The 23,312-nt window shown below is 36.7% G+C and overlaps 1 protein-coding gene across 4 annotated transcripts in view; it reads right to left on the bottom strand.

Moving 5' to 3' along the window:
• Nucleotides 1-23,312, bottom strand: part of nf1b (neurofibromin 1b) — a 69,433-nt gene that overhangs the window by 35,386 nt on the left and 10,735 nt on the right. For 2 of the 4 annotated variants that reach the window (XM_048180880.1, XM_048180881.1), the window contains exons 7-35: nt 22,568-22,643; nt 22,322-22,479; nt 21,766-21,939; nt 20,600-20,728; nt 19,829-19,903; nt 19,594-19,725; nt 17,558-17,692; nt 17,344-17,457; nt 17,172-17,251; nt 16,959-17,082; nt 15,878-16,124; nt 15,682-15,755; nt 15,324-15,407; nt 14,206-14,547; nt 13,960-14,099; nt 12,207-12,329; nt 12,042-12,125; nt 11,394-11,510; nt 11,124-11,305; nt 10,530-10,741; nt 8,336-8,497; nt 8,126-8,229; nt 7,271-7,406; nt 5,551-5,613; nt 4,048-4,206; nt 3,011-3,108; nt 2,788-2,934; nt 2,208-2,354; nt 28-138 (exon numbers count right to left, since the gene is read on the bottom strand). In XM_048180880.1, coding sequence (XP_048036837.1) covers nt 28-138; nt 2,208-2,354; nt 2,788-2,934; nt 3,011-3,108; nt 4,048-4,206; nt 5,551-5,613; nt 7,271-7,406; nt 8,126-8,229; nt 8,336-8,497; nt 10,530-10,741; nt 11,124-11,305; nt 11,394-11,510; nt 12,042-12,125; nt 12,207-12,329; nt 13,960-14,099; nt 14,206-14,547; nt 15,324-15,407; nt 15,682-15,755; nt 15,878-16,124; nt 16,959-17,082; nt 17,172-17,251; nt 17,344-17,457; nt 17,558-17,692; nt 19,594-19,725; nt 19,829-19,903; nt 20,600-20,728; nt 21,766-21,939; nt 22,322-22,479; nt 22,568-22,643 — 3,929 coding nt within the window. The remainder of the gene's footprint in view (nt 1-27; nt 139-2,207; nt 2,355-2,787; nt 2,935-3,010; nt 3,109-4,047; nt 4,207-5,550; nt 5,614-7,270; nt 7,407-8,125; nt 8,230-8,335; nt 8,498-10,529; nt 10,742-11,123; nt 11,306-11,393; nt 11,511-12,041; nt 12,126-12,206; nt 12,330-13,959; nt 14,100-14,205; nt 14,548-15,323; nt 15,408-15,681; nt 15,756-15,877; nt 16,125-16,958; nt 17,083-17,171; nt 17,252-17,343; nt 17,458-17,557; nt 17,693-19,593; nt 19,726-19,828; nt 19,904-20,599; nt 20,729-21,765; nt 21,940-22,321; nt 22,480-22,567; nt 22,644-23,312) is intronic. The other 2 variants (XM_048180882.1, XM_048180883.1) reach the window with 1 other exon arrangement.

The raw sequence follows: 23,312 nt of genomic DNA, 5'->3' as shown, positions 1-23,312 counted from the left end.
ATCAGGTCAGGTGTTATGAAGGCTTACCTCCGAGTCACATAGTAAAACACAGGGTTTCCGTTCTTTGAGGTTCCCGCCTGGTAAAAGATGTTAAGAGTCTTCAACGCTTTAAACTCTTCTTTCTCATGCACCTGGTGTCTAAAAGAAAAAGAGTTCTGAACTTCATCCTTTACTGACACACCGCAAGAAACTAAAATATATAAAGAACCTGCACACTTGAAGAGAACAGTATATTAAATGTGCTATAATGGACAAAAAAAAAAATAGTAATATTATTATTATTAGGTCTCATTTTCCAATTAAAAAAAACTATTCATCCTTAAAACAAGATACATTTATAAAAAAAAACAAAAAAAAAACTTTTATATATATATAAAAAAACTTATCTATATATATACACAATTATTATTTGTTTATTTATTTATTTATTTTTTAAATATGTATTTTCTTACTCTATTGCCAAATAATCATTTCTGGGGTTTAAGTATAAATGTAAAAAAAAAAATAGAAGAAGTCTTATCTGTTTTAAAGGCAGGGTAGGTAAGAAATTTTGTTCCAAATTTGTTTAAACTTTCTATATATATACATGCATAATTAAAATGTAAGAACTCTGGTAAAAAGAGTATAAAAATCGAGTGACTCTAGACCGTTTAATCTGTATTAAACACAGCTCATTATTTCCATCCGGGACGAAACATAGGATTGGCTTAGGCGGCTGTCACTCTCTCGCAACCATGGCAACCACCCTTTTGCCACACATGACCTGCCCACTTGCGCGCGCACGTTTGATTTGGGGAATCCAAGAGGCACGGATCCTAGGAATACCAAAACAATGGCAGAGAAACAGCAAGCTAAATTCACAGTATCGGCCTATGCAGTTAGTGAAGGCAAACCAGGCAAAAAAAGGAAGACAGTAACAGTACAAGAAAAGGCAATGAACAAAAAGTCTTTGGATAAACAAAGAAATAAAACGCGAGTTAATATCGGCGTGGCTTTCCAGCGATGGCGAGAACTGAGGGAACTCAAGGGGCTGAAAAGTGACTCCTTGATGGCTTTATTTCTGCTGGACAGGTAAATCTTTCTTTTTGTATTTTGATCATACATATTTTTTTGTTTATTTTTTCATGAAGCATGTGTCATTAGCACACGTAGCTGCGTAATATAGCTAACATAACATTACTTAGCGAGCCGTAGTAGAGACGATAAATAATGATAGCTATAGTGTTGAATTGTGCATAATTTTACCCTCTGTCTAAGTCTTTTACCATGTTCACCTGCAAGTTTACCTGCACGTTTTTTTCGCCTTTGTTTGTTTTTATATTCTCTACCTATGTTTACTGATGTCTTTATCTTGTATCTGTGTGTGTCGTACACACTTTGTTGTATGTGTGTGTTATTATTTTGTGTCTGCAATGCAGTTGTGAGTTGATATTTGAGTGTATGTTACTCTGTTGATCTGTAGAACAACGTATATGTTATGAATCTTACACGAAATTCATCTTCATCACAGTGTAAATGATGGTAATGGAAAAACGTGTATCATGCAACCTGTTTTTAGCTTTGCCTTATAGATAACTAGCTCGTTAGCGAATCAAAAAATATATATTTAAACTTTACCAATATCAATATGCTAGCTTGATAGTGAGTACTAAAATACATCTTGTTTGTTTATCTTCATAATTTTAAAGTTATTTTTATTACATGTGATTCTGACATGATGTCACTACATGCACTGTGCTCCTTCCTCTCCGCTCGTCTCAGGTAAATAATGCGTCTTCCAGCTCAGTGGTCGGAGTCACACGTTCATGCGTTTTGGGGGCGTGGCTTTGGAAGGAGCCCAGAAGGGAGGGGGTGGAGTGAATGGAAATAATGAGCTGTCTTTAAAACAGTCGTGAGAGGTCTACAGACACTCGATTTTTATACTTTCTTTTTCAGAGTACTTACATTTTAATTATGTATTGATATATAAATAAAGTTTAAACAAATTTTGAAAAAAAGTTTTTTATACATTTTTTTGCCTACCCTGCCTTTAAGAATATTGAGATGTTTTTTTTTTTTATGTTTTTTTATTGGAAAACAAGAAAGAAAATACTTTCTTTCTTTCTTTCTTTCTTTCTTTATTTACTTATTTACTTATTTACTTATTTACTTATTTACTTACTTACTTATTTACTTACTTACTTACTTACAATGAAGCAATTTTTTACCTTGTCATAAACTCCTCAAATTTGGAGCTGGTGAGATTCAGGCTTGACCAATGAGTATCTGCCACAGGTTTGTGTTCTGGGGGACCCAGGTAAGCAAGCAGGGTGGCCATCTTATCGAAGGGCCTCCTTCCAACAGCTTTATGATCCCTGAGGATTATGGAAAATGATACTCTGAATAGCTGAAACTTCATTGAGAATCTGAGAATCATAAATAATTTTACTGCCTACGTTACAATATTTTACTGATTGACAAATATAAAGCATGAATGTACAAAAACATGAACAAAAATGTACAACCCAGTCAGTCAAAATGATGTATGATTATTTTGACAACAAAAGACATGTATTTTAAAGAAAGCATCTTACTAAACCAATCAGATCAGAGAGAAACAAGTTAAGGGGGAAAAGTGAAAATTGCAAATCAGTGTCCAGTCAAATATAGAAATTTGAATGAGCAAAAACTTTATTCCAAGAATTAATCATAAGAAATGCCCAACTACATTTGCACTACCAATAACAGTCTTTTGGATACTGGCCCCATGAGCTGGATGACAACACAGGTCATACATGACCTTCTCACCTGTTACTAGACAAATACTGGCCGATTTTCTCTTGGTTGTTCCAGAGCAGCCTGTGCAGGGCCAAAACATTCCCATCACTAATAAAGGACAGGCTGTGGTTGAGAGAATCACTCGCTGGGCAGTCAGAGGCGATGTCCAGGAAAAATCTAGAAGGTTAAACCCAAAGGTTAATCTAGCTGGTGACAGGAATCAAATCCTGAAGCCCACTGATTGCTTTCTTACCTTCTGGCTGCATCAAAATTACTCTTCACAAAGTCATTAAAAGGCCTCATGTGCTCCTCTTTCGTGAACAAAACGTGATTTGCAATACTTTGGAGGATCTGCAGACAGGTGAAAAATGAAATAAGATCAACCTGAACTGAATGAGTCAATATTAAACAGTCTAAATATTTCTGTATTTAATCCTTTTACAACTATTAAAGGAACAGTTCACCCAAAAATGAAATTTATCCCATAATTTAGTCACCCTCGTATTTACTCGACCAACGTACGACGTAGGTGTAGTGTAAGCTTAGGTGAAAACTGACGAATGCGGAAGTGCAGAGGATAAAGCAAAACAAAACGCTGGTCACGAATTTAAAGTCTAAAACGAGAAGTTTTAAAGAAAAATGTCGGAGGATTTCGATATAAGAGAAGAGAAGCTACACCATACGTCGGGTCAGAGGAACTCGACTCTCTCGTGAACACACGTAAGGAACGCACTGTTGCCAGAAGCCAGTGATTATAGTTTATGTTTATATAAATTGAAGTTTTAAATATGGATATTTTTCTTACAAAAAACCATCACTTCACTTCAGAAGGCATTTATTAACACCTTAGAGTCATATTGATTACTTTTAAGATGGATGGATGTGTTTTTTGGAACTTCAAAAACTCAGGCACTATTCAATGCCATTACAAAGCTGGGAAGAGCCAAGATATTTAATATAACTCTGATTGTGTTCGACTGAAAGAAGATAGTCATATACACCTTGGATGGCTTGAGGGTGAGTAAATTATGGGATAATTTTAATTTTTGGGTGAACTATTCCTTTATTTCTATTATTTTAGTGGCTTTTTGCTTAAATAAACCTTGCTAGACGGTTGATCAGTTGGCTTTCCCAATCATAGACCAGATTTTGACCTAACAGATCTTTTTGGACCAGCATCAAAGCAGCAAAGACCAGCTTGGCCAACAAAAGCTGGTATAATCTGTTTTTTCCGGCACGTTCATTTTTTTTGAAGTAGCATTATCTCATCTCTATGCCAAAACCTCTCACCTTTGACATGAGTTTGAGGCCTCTTTCTATCCTGGGCAGAGGCTTTTTGTCGAGAATCCCGGCCTCATATGGAGAGACTATAGCCGGGTTCACGAAACGCAGGAACATGGCACTACCTACAGCTCCAATACTGTTCTGAGGGAAACGCTGACTCACCACCTGAAACCAAGACACACAAACACACATAGGAACATATAAGGAGGGTATTATGGCTGGGGCAACATGGGACTATTTCATTAAGATAGTTTTAAACCAGAACCAAAATCTCGGACATTCATGTAACAGAACTTAAAGGGTTATCCCATAATTTACTCACCTTCAAGCCATTCTAGGTGTATAGGACTTTCTTCTGTCAGCCAAACACAATCAGAGTTATTATTCTGTTAATACTATAGTAATACTATATATACTCTTCCAAGCCAGAATATTAGCACAAAAACACATCCATCTATCATAAAAGTAATCCATACGGCTCCAGGGGGTTAATAAAGGCCTTCTGAAGCGAAGTGATGCGTTTTTGTAAGAAAATATCAATATTTATAACTCGACTTGCATACGGCGGTTACCGGAAGCCAGAGATTATAGTTTATAAAGTTATAAATATTTTTATAAAAACACAGCACTTTGCTTCAGAAGGCCTTTAGTGACGCCCTGGAGCCATATGGATTACTTTTATGATGGATGGATGCTCTTTTTGGGCTTCAAAATCTGGGGTACCATTCACTCCCATTATAAAGCTTGGAAGAGCCGGGATATTTTTTAATATAACTCCAGTTGTGTTTGGCTGAAAGAAGAAAGTCATATACACCTAGGATGGCTTGAGGGTGAGTAAATTCATTTTTGGGTGAACTAACCCATTAATTGTGCAATTAATCAAAGTCAAATCACACTAAACTGGATGTCTTGTTGATCATATGATGGTATCTGTTGAATAAATGTATAACATGAGGTTCTGTGAGGAAACTATCTGAATGAAATGGCACCAGAGGCTTTAGAGTTGAAGTGTAGAAAGCAGTTTGAAGCTGTTAAACAGTTTAACAATGGCGGAGGTCTTCACCAGTGACCTTTAAGAGTGTTAGAGAAGAAAAAAGGCAAAAGCAAAGCGTTTAAAATGGCACTACAGAGAAATGTGTTTTACTCAGAATTAACGTTTCAGGTTGAACGATCAAGCATAAAATCATTCTGGCATTCAAGAAGGGGCGGAATCTGTTACCAAATTGCATTACCAACAATGCACCACTGCATTCAACGGCCCAATAATTTCCAACTCTCAGTCCTGAGAGTGATGGCCCATGCAAAGATGATGCCTGGAGCTACAGAGTTTGTTGTTTTTTCTGGTGTTGGTGCTAAGAGGTACATTCAGTGATACCTCAGCTTGCCAAAAATCAGTTAGTAGATGTGATTTGATGTAATGAAAGTAATGCAGGCCAGAGGTGCACAAGAGTCTCAGATTAATGAAGTGAATCGGGACAGGAAGCAGGTACATCCGCCATTCGCACTTACTGCTTTCCTCACTTCCTTTCTGTCTTTGACAGATGCTTTAGACAGGAGAGAATGACAAGTAGCCTACAGGACAGAAATGAGCACAAACAAGTCACGGCACAAGCTAACACACACATTCTCTTACTACCAGGCCCGCATGGAATGAGCATCTCCAACTTGAACGGCTGTCATTTTGCAAAATGTATTTTTCTAATCATAATTGGAATTGTGAATAAACTATGTGTAAATAAAAAGCATATTGTAAATAGTTTTTATCTAATTTAATAATGCTGTCAGCTATCATGGAGTATATACACTCCCTTTCAAACATTTGGGGTCGATCTGGAGTAAAAAAAAAAAAAAAAAAAAAAAATTATAAGTAATAAAGTAAATAAGTAATATTTTTATTTTTTAATTTTTTTCAGGATTCTTTGAATAGAAAGTTCAAAAGAACAGCACTGATTTGATATTATAAATGTCTTTACTGTCAGTTTTGATTAACACATCCTTGCTGAATAGAAGTATTAATTTCTTTAAAAAAATAAAAAATAAAAATAAAATCTTACTAGCCCCAGTTCAAGGCAAAAAATTTATCTAAGAATAGTTTTACAAACCACTCAAATTCATTCAGTACAGAAAATAGGAAAAAGGTTTGCAGATTCTGCATGGGACTTCTCATCGCATACACTGGAAACATGTCAAATATGTATTTAAAATAAACCAGCACAATTCAGATTTTAAAGTCAACAACTTGCCTTTCACATGCCATTTTAAATAAGCTATACATTTTTATTCTGGTCTTATTTGTGATAAATTGTGTACAAATAAGACTAGAAACATCTATTTAGAAAGGAAATTTTGATTTCATGTTGACATCATACATCATACATATTAAAGGGTTAGTTCACCCAAAAATGAAAATTCTGTCATTTATTACTTACCCTCATGTCGTTCCACACCCATAAGACCTTCATTAATCTTCAGAACACAAATTAAGATATTTTAGTTGAAATCCGATGGCTCCGTGAGGCCTTCATAGGGAGCAATGACACTTCCTCTCTCAAGGTCCATAAAGGTACGAAAAACATATTTAAATCAGTTCATGTGAGTACAGTGGTTCAATATTAATATTATAAAGCGACGAAAATATTTTTGGAGCGCCAAAAAAAACAACAAAATAACGACTTATTTAGTGATGGCGATTTCAAAACACTGCTTCATGAAGCATCGGAGCACAAATGAATCAGTGTATTGAATCTGCTGTTCGGAGCGCCAAAGTCACGTGATTTCAGCCGTTGGCAGTTTGACACGAGATCTGAATCATGATTCGATACACTGATTCATTTGTGCTCCGAATCTTCCTGAAGCAGTGTTTTGAAATCGGCCATCACTAAATAAGTCGTTATTTTGTTTTTTTTGGTGAACCAAAAATATTCTCGTCGCTTTATAATATTAATATTGAACCACTGTACTCACATGTCATTGCTCCCTATGAAGGCCTCACGGAGCTATCAGATTTCAACTAAAATATCTTAATTTGTGTTCTGAAGATGAATGAAGGTCTTATGGGTGTGGAACGGCATGAGGGTGAGTAATAAATGACAGAATTTTCATTTTTGGGTGAACTAACCCTTTAACATGGGGATACAGACATCCACAGAAAGTAACTCCACACTGGTTTAATATCCTTCAGGTCTCTCTGTAAACAGAAGAAACACCTCATTGGTTTCTCTGGTCTCACCTGAAAGAGACAGTGACAGACGCTGCGGAGCTGAGGAGGAAACTCGCCGGATGAGTTGATTATGGCCTGAAAGAAGCGATCGGTCATCCGTAGCAGATTACGCTGGTTCGCCTCCAAATTCTCACCGGTCTCGAGTCTAAGGGAAGAACACAATTGAATCATCTCCAACCAGAAGCTGAACCTCACATGTGCAAGTCTGCTGTATTTACTGGATAACATCACTGGTATAACTGTGTCAATTTAAAGGGATAGTTCATCCAAAAATGGAAATGTTGTCATTTACTTACCCTCAAGTTGTTCTAAACCTGTAAGAATTTCTTTCTTCTGCTGAACACAAAAAAAGATATATTGAAGAATATGGGTAACCAAACAGTTGATGGACCCCATTGGGGTTTGGAAAGGACTGGAACAACTTGAGGGTGAGTAAATGACGACGGAATTTCATTTTTGGGTAAACTATCCTTTTAAGTGGTGACAACACCAAAATACCAACATTAATAATATGCATCATTATTAATATGCTGACACAGGCTGACTAGGAAAATATGTAGATTTCTAAATAACAACTGAATTTTGAGTATTTCTTACTCTCTGCTACCATTTACTAACTACATGAAACACACTGTGGTCACCACCAGTTCATCCTTGTCTCAAGTGAACCTCTGTTCAAATTAGTTTGGGTTAAATTCTCTTTTACTTTGGCTAGTTTTGCTCATGGGTTGAGGATGACACCATGTTATGAAACCTGTTCATGATGCCTCTACCTAATTTGGCTAGTTCTATCAAATGACAAGTGAATTTGCACCAACACACCAGTTGAGAAGCACTGATTTAAAGGGTCAGTTGGACAGATACCTGGTGGGATCCACTTCAAAGCTCAGCATCTGCCACTCAGTTCCAGTGATCACTCCCCTGAGCAACGGCTCCAATAACTTCTGCAGATACGTGGCCCCGTACACCTGAAAGGTACACAGAGGGAAATTCACAGCTAAACTTAATCCGGATCATTTGCCTCTGTGAATGATCATTTGACTTCACTGCATGCCAATGGAAGCATAGAGGCACCTTAAAGCAGAACGTCATGATTTTACTAGCCAGGCTGTTGCCGCGGAACAATGTTTGCATGGAATCTGCCAACTCCACCTCCTTGGAGAACATATTCCACAGAAGCTGATACAACAGATGTCTCGAATCGAAGAGAGTCACTAGAACACGTGCCAGTTCGTCCTGGAAAGACCAAACACCAGACTAACTAAAGAAGCACTCGGACTGAGAGATTACAGTAAAAATATACACAGATTTTAACATTTTAAAAAATAAAATGGTGAGTGTTAATGGTTAATATTATAATATTAATGCGTTTACAAACACATTTTATATTTGGTAACACTTTATTTCGATGGTCCACTTTAGACATTATACTAACTATAAGTAACTTTGCAACTACAACTTATTCTGTAAAACCTAACACCTAATCCTAACTTAACAGTCTACTAATACTGTAATGAGGGTTAGTAGACATGTAGTTGCAATGTTATCTATAGTTAGTAGAATGTCTAAAGTGGAGCATCAAAATGAAGTGTAACCTTATATTTTAAATAATAAGAAATCGGCTATCCTAAGCCCTATCCTTTATTTTACGTGCAGTAGGGGGCAGTTTACATCTTCAAGTAGGTTTAGCCAACCGCCATTAAAAGAGAAAGAAGCTCAACTTGCGTGACGCGCTAGAACCAATGAGGTCCTCTCTTGCGTGACATGTTCAACCTTACGTGATTAGCGCACTTTTGTAACAAATCACTAAAAAGTCATCGTTGCCATTACGTGTTGCTATGGGTTGATTCTTGCTTCGGACTTGAGTGACAGATTGGCATTCTGACACTGCGAGTTTCATGGTTTCTAACCTTAAATCCGCTTTTCTTGCAATTACTCTGCTTATTGTACATATAAAATATAGCAGTTTATAGCAGTAGTTCCGTATTCATGATTGTGACCACACAGTCTGTTTACAATGTCTACCATTGTAACAGATGTTAACATCTACCAATGTCTTATTATTAGAATTACATTTGAATTTACTGTTCTAAGTATTATACTGGATATTATAGTGATAGGCATCCCTTTTTTTTTTTTCTTTTTTTTTTTTTTTACATTTGAGCCCCTGCCCGAGTAATTCTCTGCACAGCCCAATATACAGGCTTGCCAGGTTTGCGTAACAAAACCAGCACAATCATGGCCAAGACTAGACCAATCGCGCCCAAACCGCCTATATACATTCAACTGATTTTTAATAAATTTAATGTACTTTAAGTGTGCATCAAGCATTAGGAAAATACATGTATCGAATCAGGACTCGTTATTGGCAGATACAGAATATTCAACGACTTGGAATGTATCAGGGGCACAAAAAAAAACTTGATCGGGACATCCTTAAATTTTATAATTTTTTTTGTTTCATAATAAGTTTAGCATTTTCTGGAGGTAAAGCAAGTGCTTGCAAGAGTTTAAGAACAGTGTTAAGTTACAGTTCAGTTACTCTCAACCAGGGTGACGGGGCCCATATCAGGGCCTCAATGAACTTCAAAGGTGGCAACAGGATGACTTAAAAGAATTTAAATTAATAAATTATAATGTAATCTAAATTAAAAAAAAAAAAAAAAAATCAAGATTTAATCTGAAATTCTTTTTTCTTCACTCCCACCGAAATAAAGTATTGTTTCTATTGAATTATGGATTTATAATTTATAATTTAATACATCAAAACTACCAGTTTCTGTTAATAAATATCTTAGCCTATATGGGGGGCCTTCCGAGTCAAAAAGGTTGAGAACCACAGTCCTTGGTAAAAATGAATGAAAAATAACAAAAGAAAATAAATAATAAAAGAGTTAAACCCAAACATTGATATATAGAGAAAGAGAATGATAATAATATAGATGGATAAATAGATGTAAGAAAAAAGCTATTTAATATGTAAATAGGTCTAAGAAAGAAAAGACCAGTGCCAAATCAGTATGCAAATGATCATTATTTGATTTTGACTAGCAAACATTCTATCATTGTAAGTCACTGGGAGATTTTTAAGCTTTAACGTTAAAATTCTTAAAAGTAAAAGGTTTTTTTAAATGTTTATAAAAAAATAAAAATATGTTGCATTGTGAACTGTGGAGAACATAGTTTGAATTAGAGCTAAATTAGTTACTCATCTCGCACTGTCCAAAAAAAGAGAAAAAGAGAAAAACGATTTGCATAAAGTACTCACCCACTGGGAACAAGGCACCACACTGGCCAGCGCCATGGCGATAGGTAACTCCCCCTGGTCCCCCATCATTGTAACAAGTTCCACAAGCCTCTCAAAGCGATCGGCCAAAGCAGTCTCTGCCAGCGTGTCAAACTCAGTCCCCTGCTGCAGGATCTTAGTGAGGACCTCCATGAAAGTAGCCCTGGTCTGAAGGTCCTTATGATAGCCCAACCCTGCGAGAGAGCAGCAGACACATAAAGATTGATCATATGTGTGAGAAAGTGCTTACTCTATGCTGTTAGAGATCTGTCACAAAAAGTCTTTTTATGTCAGGTAGATTATATTAAGCAAGAACATAAAAGCCTAAATTCAAATGATTATGATTATGTATTATGTAATGTGTAAATGATGACAATTTTCATTTTTGGGTGAACTAACCCTTTAACTAAAGATTAACATTTTTATTTATGACAGTTTTAAAAGGGTTTAATCAAAAATATACAATGAAATATAAAATAAAAATAATAATAAAATAAAGTAAAATAAAATAAGGTTGGTTTAGTGGTTAATGAAATGAAAGTGTTAGTTCAGAGGTTTGTGGCTCAATTGTCCCACCAATGGAGTGCATAAGACCGCTGTCCACGTTGGCATTGAGCAGGTTGGACATGGCCAAGACAGTGCAGTGCCGTAAAGACGCCAATCGCCTGGACATCCCCCGCTTGCGTCCGACCACCTGCTGACCCTCGTCCTCCACCTCACTGCAGTCGTTCAGCAGGTTCATGAACAGAGTGAAGTACCTGCGGAGGACAGCAGGGGGCAGAGTAAAGTACAGACCCCATGGAGGGACAATATAAGGTGAAGGGTTTGATATAGCTTGAGTCTTACTTTAGGAAAAGCTGAGATTTGGCCTCCATCAGTTCCACACCGTCACCCTCCTCTGGCTGGAGTGGCAGCCCAGCCAGAAGAGAGACCACCGCTTCCATACTTGCCTGATCCAGATCCCTGTCAATCAAAAGTAAGTAAGTAAATTTGATTTATAAAGCACATTTAAACATAGCAGAGCTATCCAAAGTGCTGAACAGAGTAGGGAAATATAAAATGAAATAAAACAGAAGTAAAACAGAAGAATAAAGTCAATAAACAGAAGAATAATAATAAGAAAATATTAAAAAGCCAGGGAGTAGAGATATGTTTTTAATTTTGATTTAAAAATGGTAATCGAAAGTGCAAGGTGGATGTCCAAAGGCAATTGTTTCCATAGATGGGGGGCGGCAATGGAAAAAGCTCCCTTAGTTTTTAGACGGGAACGTGGAATAGATAATAGAGCCCTGTCAGGATGACAGAGGTGTAAGAAACCAGAGATCAGAGCAAAAATAATTTAAACCACTAAAAGTCATGTTTCAATTTGTGCTAAACTAACATTGTTAATCAAGGTTTCTCGAACCAAAAGTCCAGTGGAGGTTGTTTTTTGTTGGGTAAACTAACAAACATAATGCTGTCTGAAAGAAAATCCTGCGTTCATGAGGGAGTTACCTGGTGAGGCATTTGACATCATCATCAGCGGCTTGGTTGGATGTTCCCATCACCCAGTCTGTTAGATACTCCACCATCTTATTCCTGAGACAAACACAAATCCGATGCATCTCCAGAGCAGGAATAAAACATGGCAGATAATCTGACAATTGAATAAATTTGTACCTGAACTTCATCTCTTGGCAGAAAGAGAGGTCATCTCTGCGCTCCATCATGAGCTCTACCAGCTGGCACAGTTTGGTTTTAATCTGGATGGCATGAACCATGTTGCCAAGAATACGTACATACCTGCCAACATACCAACAGGCACACAAATACAGTTTAAGCACACAGGAATCAACAATAAGGATAACAGATAAGGTTTTGTCTAAATTGCAAGAATGACTTGTGATAATCTTGGTAGCATTAGAAAAAAATAGGGTAGAAATTACAAACTAATCAGTAAAGGTTTCCCTTGTATGCCATCATTTTCCAGTAAAAATGTATATAAATTTTTGTAATCTTGGCATTTCCTGTATAATTATAATAACAGTATAATTTTCAGATATTATTATTTCACTTTTTTTTTTTTTTTAAAGAAAGCTTATCATTGGATTTATGATTTTTTGATTGATTTAAAAAAATATATATATAATAAATTATTATAAATAAAAATAATAATAATATAAAATTATGAAATGTAAAAATTATTTTAATTTTAATTAATTTAAATAATTATTTTATTACATACAGTACCATATAAAAGCTGCCGCATTAAAGGAATAAATTAAAATTTAAAAATAAAAAAACTGTTCTTTTAAATTGTAATAATATTTCGCAATATTACTGTTTCACTGTATTTTTGATCATAAATGCAGCCTTGGTGAGCATAAGAATATTTTTTAAAATCTTACCAACCCCAAACTTTTGAATGAAATAATTATATAAAAAATTTATAAAAAATTAAATTACAGTAGAAATCTAAACCAATGTATGACATTTTTTTGTAGTCTTAGTGTGTATTTAATGGGACCTATAATGCCCCTTTCACAAGATCTAATATAAGTCTCTGGTGTCCCCAGAAGGTGTCTGTGAAGTTTCAGCTCAAAATACCCCACAGATCATTTATTATAGCTTGTCAAATTTGCCCCTATATGAGTGTGAGCAAAAAGACGCTGTGTTTGTGTGTCCCTTTAAATGCAAATGAGCTGCTGCTCCTGGCCCACTTTCCAGAAGAGGGTGGAGCTTTAACAGCTCTCACTTCGGTTGCTCAACAACAACAAAGCTGGAGAATCTCACGCAGCCAAAATGAGGATTGTCAGTAACGGTGTTCAGCCTTACATTGATCAAAAGGAGTCGGACACTGATGGAGAGACTCAGGAAGAAGTTACAACTTTTAGAATGCATCTGGACGTTTCTGAATGGTTAGTGGATAAATTTATGTAGTTGCTGTGGAGTTGATTCAACTCATTGACTAGCATGTGCCGTCATGTTAATCTTTTGTGCAAATCCAGTGTTGAATTGACCCTCGTTTGTGAAGCCATTCGGCGTAAAATGACCTTATGTTAATAACACTCTACAACAACAACTCTTCCTCTTCTCTAAAGCAGCCCAACATGGCCTCGCCCTCTTTGTTGCCCCTTTGTTCTCTGGGGCAGGGTTTATGTAAACTTTAGGGTTTGTGATGTCACCAACCCGGGAAGAAGCTCGTTGTAGTCCCTACCAGCTGTTTGTATTTCTTAAAAAGTGATGTCTGTAAAAGAAAATATCTCCGTTTGCATTGAACTTTGAGCGTCATAACTTTGCGGATGTTGTTTATCTTCAAACAGCAACATTACACACAAACTAAAGTTAAAAAAGTGAAATCACAATCAACCACCCCTTTAAGAGAATGACCTTCACAGTAAAGCTGACACTAACAAGCAAGTAAATGACTTACCTGACCAGGTTGAGCATCATGGTCTCAATGCTGGCTTGACCCAGATGCTCCGAGCTTCCTTCCGTATGGTTGTCCAGTAGATTCTTCATGATAGCGATGGTCTGCTCCACAAACTGCGTATTGGTCTCATTAATTGGCACCTAAATATATGAGTACAGAGACACGAGTACCAATGACGTTTGATATTGTTGACGTCCGACCTGCTCAAAAAATATTACCACAATTAACTGTGGCTAGCTGTCTCACCGGCCCCTGGGCATCAAAAAATCGGCTGATGCTGTTCTTGAGTTTGTTGAACAGCATGGGGTAGAGTGCTGGACTGAGCTCCAGCCCCACCAGGTCTTTGACGTTAGTGCGGATCTGATGGCCCTTCTCATGACTGCACACCATCAGCGACAGAAGGCGGTCCAGGAACCTGCTCAGAGGCGTCTCTGGGCTCCCCTCACACGAGGCCATGGACACCATGGAGCTCTTGCGATCGTTCAGTGTGCCCATGGGAGGACTGTAGGTGGCCAGAGCAGACGTGTTCCTCTGCTGCAAACACACGCCACCCAACGCACACAGGAAGCCAGTCATATTGATCCATTCCTGAGGGATGAGACACAGGATTTAGGAGCTTATAAATGTAAACAGACAACTTTTTGTCATGTCATGTTTTTTAAGTCATAATTTATTTGATCTTTTTAAATACCTTTTCCTAATTTGTAGCGTTAAAAAGGGATAGTTGTTTTTCCAAAAATGTGAGTGTGAGTGTAAGTTTTTTTTTTTTTAATTCAGAATTTTAATGCAGTTTAATTCAAACTATTTAGTTGTAGCTAGTTTTTATTTAATTATATTAAGTTTTACAAGTTATTAAAGTTTTTCTATAATATATATTACTTACAGTGATTATTATTTTTTTTTAAGTTAATTGACAGCATGCTAACTTGTGTTAGCAAGGTTTTGTCCAACTTCGGTGCAAATTGTCATCACCATTTTATATATATATATATATATATATATATATATATATATATATATATATATATATATATATATATATATATATATATATATATATATATATATATATATACACACTAAATGAAATTGTACATTAAAATTCTTGAATCTCACTCTCAACTTTTTGGAAAAACAACTATTCCCTAAATTTTTCTTCAATATAAATTAGGAAAAGGTATTTTAAGAGATGAAATAAATTATGTACTCTGTATTTTATAATTAAAAGGGAATGATTTGTAAAACATTTTTTTCTTTACAAATTAAGCTAATGGACAGAAGTGTACCCTAAATTAAAGAATCACAAATGTGTAGACAAAATTTTATCTTCTGTATGTGCTTTATTTAGTGTAGGTGCATCTGACCTGACCGTCTTCCAGTTTTGTTTTTGGGTGGCTTAAAATTAATTTGGTTGCATGTTCCCATTTAGCATGTGTCTCTTCCCAGGCCTGAAATGACCAAACAGAGCAGTTAAATTCTGTCATCCATGTTATCTTTGGTTGATTTTTTTTTTATGCAGAAAAACTGAAAAAGCACACAAGCACTGAACTTTGAAATCCAACCACATGGAAAACAAATCAAGTTTTACATATGCTAAAAGAACAATGATGTTAAATAATGCAATAGCTCACAATCAGAACAATGCAAATGTGCTCGCCAAACAACCAGAATGACTCTACTACTGTCCAATGGTATTAAATGCGTAAATGTGTGACCTCTGACCTCTGTGTTTCCTGGGGTGGGCAGCTCAATCCTCCGCAGCAAAGCCATCACTCTCTTCTGCAGAGCCGAACGACCTAGAAAAATCAGAAAGTTCACATAGACGGTGCTGCCCCCTAGTGACACCAGCACCAAATCTCAAAAAACTAAGGTGTCTGTCTGAATCCGTGTGTTCAAACTAGTATATCACCAGACAGACCTGTAATCATCATGTTACTGACAGACGCAAACTCCATGAACGTGTTGTAATTTGGCAGAAGGGACTGCACAGGGATGTCTTCTGCACTGCAGCGATGGTCTGCTTCCTCACACAAGTAACGGAAACAGGACATGGCCACCAGAACTGCCTCCATGTCTGGACTCCACAGGAACATGTAGAGACAGACCTCCAGCTTGGTCTGGGCCTGCCGGCAGATGGCGATGTTGCTGCCTGCTGTGGCCCGATCCTGTAGGAGAAAAACAACAGAGGTTAAGAAACCTGATATTAAAATGCTACCTCCATACATATGCCAGTTTTATAACCTTGCTAACACAAGTTAGCATGTAGTCAATTAAGTTCAATGAAAAATTAGTATAGTGATAATATATTAAAATGTATTTAATCTTATATTAACCCAAAAAAATGACTTAAATTGTTACTATTACCTACAATGCTATTTTTTTAAAAATACTATGTTAAATAGTATGCCCTATATAATAAATATTATAGTAAATATCTTGACCATTTTGCTTGTATAATCAATTGGCATTAATTTTATATCACAACTATCTACTTTTGTATAAATTTCCTGGTCGATATCCTGGTTCTTTTGCTACATGGGAAGGTCAGGTTGAGTACACTGAATTGTGGGATACATTACTCTATGCAGTTTAGTTTGGTTGTATGTATATTTCACATTTTGGCAAACAAATAAATGATGATGATGATGATGATGATGATGATGATGATATAAATATATATAATAATTTATATTAATATCTATTTTCAGTATTACACCAGGCAGTGTAGTTTGGTAAAATCCTTCACATTTTAGCAAATCAAATAATAATAAATATAAAAAAGCAAATAAAATAAATTATATTTATTTTCAATATTTACATTTTATTTGTACTGCACACAAACCAGTTCAGAATATAAAAACAAGACAAAATAAAGTGGAAGATTAAATAAAGGAAAAAGGAAATTAAGGTTTCTTCAGACAATATCCAGATAATGTAGTCGAAGGTATACACATAATTTACCCCTGATGCCTTCTGTGCAGGCGAGAGTGGCGACTCACCTTGTTCCTGAGGAGAAATTTGTTTCTGCAGATAAGAATCTCTCGCAGCCACTTCAGAATCTCAGTGCTGTTGATCAGCTGATGACCAAACAGATTCCTACAGATGTAGAACAGCACCTGAGAACTGGACCAACAACAAATACACAATCAGACGGGCAGAGTTTCATTTCTGTCAGCACCAATTAAGTGGAGTCGAGTCCACTGAGGAGCTACCTGATGTCCCAGAAAGTTTCCATAGGAGCGTCTGGGTTCCACAGCTCAATGCTTTCAGGCTGATGCAGAACCAAAAGCGCCTAATATAGAGATAGATTATAACTGATAACTCACACAAGGCTAACTAAACTGGTGACACCAAATAAAGAAAGAGATACAATGATCTCCTCACCTCCATGGCCTCCAGGGAAATATCTACCATGTTAGCAAGAGGCACAAGCTGCACCAGGCCTATGATGAGTTCTGTCGTGCTGCTGTGGACCTCCAGACCCTGTTTACCTGGGTTCTGATCCACAAACACACAAAAGTGACATTAAATGTACAGCAGAGCATCTTCTTTATAAGTATCACACTGAAGTCAGAGAGAGGTAAACCTCCTTACTTACATGTAGCATCAATTTAGGATCTGCATGGATGAGTTTCACCAAAGCCAAGAGCAGATACTTATGACTCCTGGTGTCTAGATCAGTGGTTTTCTCTTTAAACTTCAGACTGCTCATTTTCTCTTTAAACGTCAAACTCTGAGGGGAAGACAAGAGAAAAAAAAGTAAATATATATATATATATATATATATATATATATATATATATATATATATATATATATATATATATATATATATATATATATATATATATATATATATATATATATATATATATATATACACACACACACACACACACACACACACACACACACACACACACAGTGGGTACGGAAAGTATTCAGACCCCCTTAAATTTTTCACTCTTTGTTATATTGCAGCCATTTGCTAAAATCATTTAAGTTCATTTTTTCCTCAATGTACACATAGCTCCCCAATTCACAGAATTGTTGACATTTTTGCAGATTTATTAAAAAAGAAAAACTGAAATATCACATGGTCCTAAGTATTCAGACCCTTTGCTGTGACACTCATATATTTATCTCAGGTGCTGTCCATTTCTTCTGATCATCCTTGAGATGGTTCTACACCTTCATTTGAGTCCAGCTGTGTTTGATTATACTGATTGGACTTGATTAGGAAAGCCACACACCTGTCTATATAAGACCTTACAGCTCACAGTGCATGTCAGAGCAAATGAGAATCATGAGGTCAAAGGAACTGCCTGAAGAGATCAGAGACAGAATTGTGGCAAGGCACAGATCTGGCCAAGGTTACAAAAAAAATTCTGCTACACTTAACGTTCCTAAGAACACAGTGGCCTCCATAATCCTCAAATGGAAGACGTTTGGGACGACCAGAACCCTTCCTAGAGCTGGCCGTCCGGCCAAACTGAGCTATCGGGGGAGAAGAGCTTTGGTGAGAGAGGTAAAGAAGAACCCAAAGATCACTGTGGCTGAGCTCCAGAGATGCAGTCGTGAGATGGAAGAAAGTTGTAGAAAGTCAACCATCACATGAAAGCCCGCATGGAGTTTGCCAAGATGGTGAGAAATAAGATTCTCTGGTCTGATGAGACCAAGATAGAACTTTTTGGCCTTAATTCTAAGCGGCATGTGTGGAGAAAACCAGGCACTGCTCATCACCTGTCCAATACAGTCCCAACAGTGAAGCATGGTGGTGGCAGCATCATGCTGTGGGGTGTTTTTCAGCTGCAGGGACAGGACGACTGGTTGCAATCAAGGGAAAGATGAATGCGGCCAAGTACAGGGATATCCTGGATGAAAACCTTCTCCAGAGTGCTCAGGACCTCATACTGGGCCGAAGGTTTACCAACAAGACAATGACCCTAAGCACACAGCTAAAATAATGAAGGAGTGGCTTCACAACAACTCTGTGACTCTTCTTGAATGGCCCAGCCAGAGCCCTGACTTAAACCCAATTGAGCATCTCTGGAGAGACCTAAAAATGGCTGTCCACCAATGTTTACCATCCAACCTGACAGAACAGGTGTGAAAAACTTGTTGCATCTTTCCCAAAAAGACTCATGGCTGTATTAGATCAAAAGGGTGCTTCTACTAAATACTGATATATATATATATATATATATATATATTATACACACATACTTATACATACTTACACTTATATAAACATATATACATAAAGTACATATGTGTGTGTGTGTTTGTGTGTAATAAATGCAAAATTATGTAGTAGTAGTTTTACTTAATTTGTGTATGTATCATATGCTATTCATAAATTGAATTTAATATATTTATAGGCCACTTTCTTATTTAATGTATATGTATTATTTGCATTTATTTTTTCCCTGTGATTTTTTTATCTCTCTCAAGTCATTATGAAATGACTCAGATGACACAGCATACTGTATGCTGTTTCACATACTAAGTCTAAAATAGTAGGCTGTATGCAGTAAACTGTGCAAGTATTCTATTCCAAACGTCAGCCCAAGACAGCTAGCAGGACACTAGAGGCGGCTATCTCATATCAGAGAAGTTTTGCGGGCGTCTCACCGGGGTCATACGGAGGGGGGCGTGACTGCTGCAGCCCTGCACGGCTCTCCCCAGAGTCTCAGCAAACATGAGCCGCAGCTCTCCCGAGTAACAGTACACGGTATCGATCTTCGGCCACCAGTCCAGCGGGGACTAGAACAAGACAGAAGACACACAGAGGACATTTGGACACCCTGGGAATAAATCAGACATCCTATCTCTATAAGGGTGAACTAAGGACACCTGGAGCTCTTACATTAGTGATGATTCGGTGGAGAGAATTCACCAGCACAAAATGAAAGGTAGGAGGCGAGGATGGGGCCAGACACACCTTACAGAAAAAGAAAGATTTGGTGCATGTTCTTAGGACAGTGTATAAATTTAACAAAACCCTACAGGTTTCATTATTCTCTGTATCTCCAGATAACAAATTCAAATTAATTAATGAATTAATAGCGAAATATACAACTATTCTTAAGTATATCCAACCTTACCTTAAGACATGCAGTATGTAAATATACCAAATCTCAAATGATTGATTGTTGTATAAAAATATAAAATACATTATCGGCCATCGATAATACATCCTACTTTATCGCACAGCTATACAGGCTGTATATATATTATATCTAACTTTCTCCACATATATACAGTACACTCACATAAAGCGATACATACTATATAGCAAATCTTAACTGCCTGATTTTGCTGCAAAATATAACTATATTATTGCCTAGCTTTTTATATAAAGTTGGATATATAAGTATGTCCAACTTTATCAGTATACCTGTGTAGGGCGACATATACTAAATAGCATATCTCTGCTTGATTGTTTGTATTGTCTCAAAATGTAAACTATATTAATCGCCCAGCTCTAATCTGCTAAATATAATTATAAGGCAAAAAGGTTTTAAGAAATGATATAAACATTAACATCATGATTTTCTGTAATGCTGCTTTGAAACAATGTGTATTGTGAAAAGTGCTATATAAATTCATTTGAATTTGACCTGACTTATCCACACACCTTAAACTGCTGATTGTTGTGCGGGTTGATTCGGAAACAGGAGACAAAGCAGTCAATCATTAAGTCCATGTCTGCACTCTGGCTTCCTGCGCCTCTGGAAAATGGCTTAGCTGGGTTAAACAGCAACCCCTGGAGACAAAGAGACAGCCATCAATGAAGACGACAGCATCAACAAAAAACATTCAGACAACATTTGAGCCGCTGGGAGTCACCACACTTAGGTTTCTGTGTTCGTCACTTCTGTAATCTGACAAGTTGAGCTGTGGCGTTTATATGGGTGATGCAGGTTTATTTCCTGCCAGCGACATTTCCTAAACTCATTTCCTGTATCATATTTAATATGCAAATTTCTAAGGCCTCCCTTGTCAGGTCATGGTACACATTTTTTTGCTGTGAAATCTTTAATGTTTTTTATAAAGTAAATGTAAGAATAACTTTTATATTGTTAGTAATATTTCAATACAAACTCATCTCATCTCATCTTACTTTCAGCCATATAAATATCACCAACTGCACCAAATTGCATATTTTTGCTCAGTTTGGACCTCTGAATGTAATTAAAGTGTTTTTTTCTCCTTGAGTATGAGCTCCATATCCTCCTATATCCTGTTATATGTGCCATAAATGCCTTATGTATCAAATACGATATTCAACAAAAGCACATGCAAACTATTTTTTTAATATTTATTTTTATAAAGATTTAATAAACTACTCCATTTCTAAAACTTCAATTTTTCTGACTTTATTTCATATGTCAAGCTTTACAGAGTTAAAGGGATAGTTCACCCAAAAAAATTTACTCACCCTCAGGTTGTTCCAAACCTGTCTACATTTCTTTCTTCTGCTGAAAACAAAGGAAGATGTTTTGATCTGAGCAGTTCTGGGGCACCATTGACTTCCATAATATTTTTTTTCTACTATGGAGGTCATTCATTGGTGCCCCAAAGCAGCCTGGTTACAAACTTTCTTCAAAATATCTTCCTTTGTGTTCAACACAACAAAGAAATATATATAGGTTTGGAACAACTTGAGGGTGAGTAAATGATTACAGAATTTTCATTTTTGGGTGAACTAACCCTTTAATCATTCCCTTGACTATCCAAACCAACCCAAAAACTAAAATATAAAAGGCCCAAACTCTACATGACAACCATATTTGTCCATACCTTCAGATCCACGACGATGGACTGCACCAGCAGGAAGATAACGGAGTGATCCTCCCAGCTAACATACGTGGACGCCTTGCACAGTTTAACACAGGCGATGGCCGCGCTCTCCGTCAGCTGCTTGCTTCCACCGTGACCAGTCAAGGCTTTCCGTAGATTCTCCAAAAACAGTTTCTACAGGGAGAAAAACAACACCACATGAATACACATACCAAGCAGTTTAGGAAGAATCTAATTATAGTTACAAGTCTAATATTAATTTAACAAAGAGTATAGCCGTCAAACTATTTATCAACTATAAACTATAAGGATGTAGTTGTCTAGGCTGAGCATGTGTGTGTAAAAATGTGCCATTTAAATAAAAATAAATAAATACATAACCAAAATAATTTAAAGGTGACAAAATTTGCTTTACACAATATTTACTTTATTTATTTATTTTACAAAATAATAAAATGTAGTTGCCTATTTAATCTGTCTGTCAGTGGGTATTATAATTTAAGTACAATAAAAATCAAGAGGTGATCTTCACAAGTACATGTTTGTTTATGCTTGCCTTGTTGTCTTTAGAGTCATCTGACGTGTCTCTGGACATGTCTTGCGTGATGTCAGGACAGAGGATGAGGAGGATGATCTGCAGAGGCCAAACGGCTGCCTTCCTTTTCGTACTTTCGGCAAAACTATCCACCAGATCAAACAGCTTCTCAGCACAGTCTAAAAGACACACACACATCAAATTCATGTATCGTCTCCAAAGCATACTGATATGGTACACTTAAAGTGAGGTTTTCATTGGACGCACCAGCCATGTCCGCCTGAGGCCTCTGGTACAGCCTGGTGAATTCATCAGGATAGTTCTCCACCCAATTCCAGAAAGCCTACAAATCCAATCGATTTTTTTTTAACACACACTGCAGATGCACTGAGACAGGACAACACTATTTGGCTGCAGGGTGAATGTCATACAAAACACCATCAAATTATAAAAACCACAGAATATAAAAGTATCTTAAAAACATTTAAAGGTGCAGTAAGTGGTTTCTGAGAAACAATATTTGAAATAAATCCAAACAAACACCTCTCCCTTCATTTCTCCTCCCCTAAAATGCACAAACACGCAAAGCAAGAGTGGTCGTCTCTTCTCTTTATCATAGCTGAAACGAAGCAAAATAATGCTTTGCTAAAAATAAAGCCAGAGAGAGCTTTTCTTATATTAACACAGGTCCTAAAGCTCTTGCCTGATCATAACCCTTCTTTTTCCAGTGATATTCCTCTGACTTTTTGTAACCCTTCTCTCAGCAATCTCTCTTTCTACAGTCTTTCTTCAAATCTCTCTCGCTCAATCTCACTCCTCTCATCATGAGTGGATACGCCCCTAATGCTGATTGGCTACAAGTGTTTTTCTGCTCGGTCTGATCCACTTTCAACAGCGTTTCTCAGAAACCGCTTTCTGCACCTTTAAATCTATAAATGTGAGAAATGCGTCATGTCAGGTGACAGTGCAGTTGGGAGTAGCAGTTTGGACTATAATAATATAATATTAATAA

The sequence above is a fragment of the Megalobrama amblycephala genome, linkage group LG2, assembly GCF_018812025.1.
Source record: "Megalobrama amblycephala isolate DHTTF-2021 linkage group LG2, ASM1881202v1, whole genome shotgun sequence".
Taxonomy (NCBI): Eukaryota; Metazoa; Chordata; class Actinopteri; order Cypriniformes; family Xenocyprididae; genus Megalobrama; species Megalobrama amblycephala.
The sequence above is the reverse complement of the archived record's forward strand: the minus strand, read 5'-3'. Positions and strand labels throughout refer to the sequence as shown.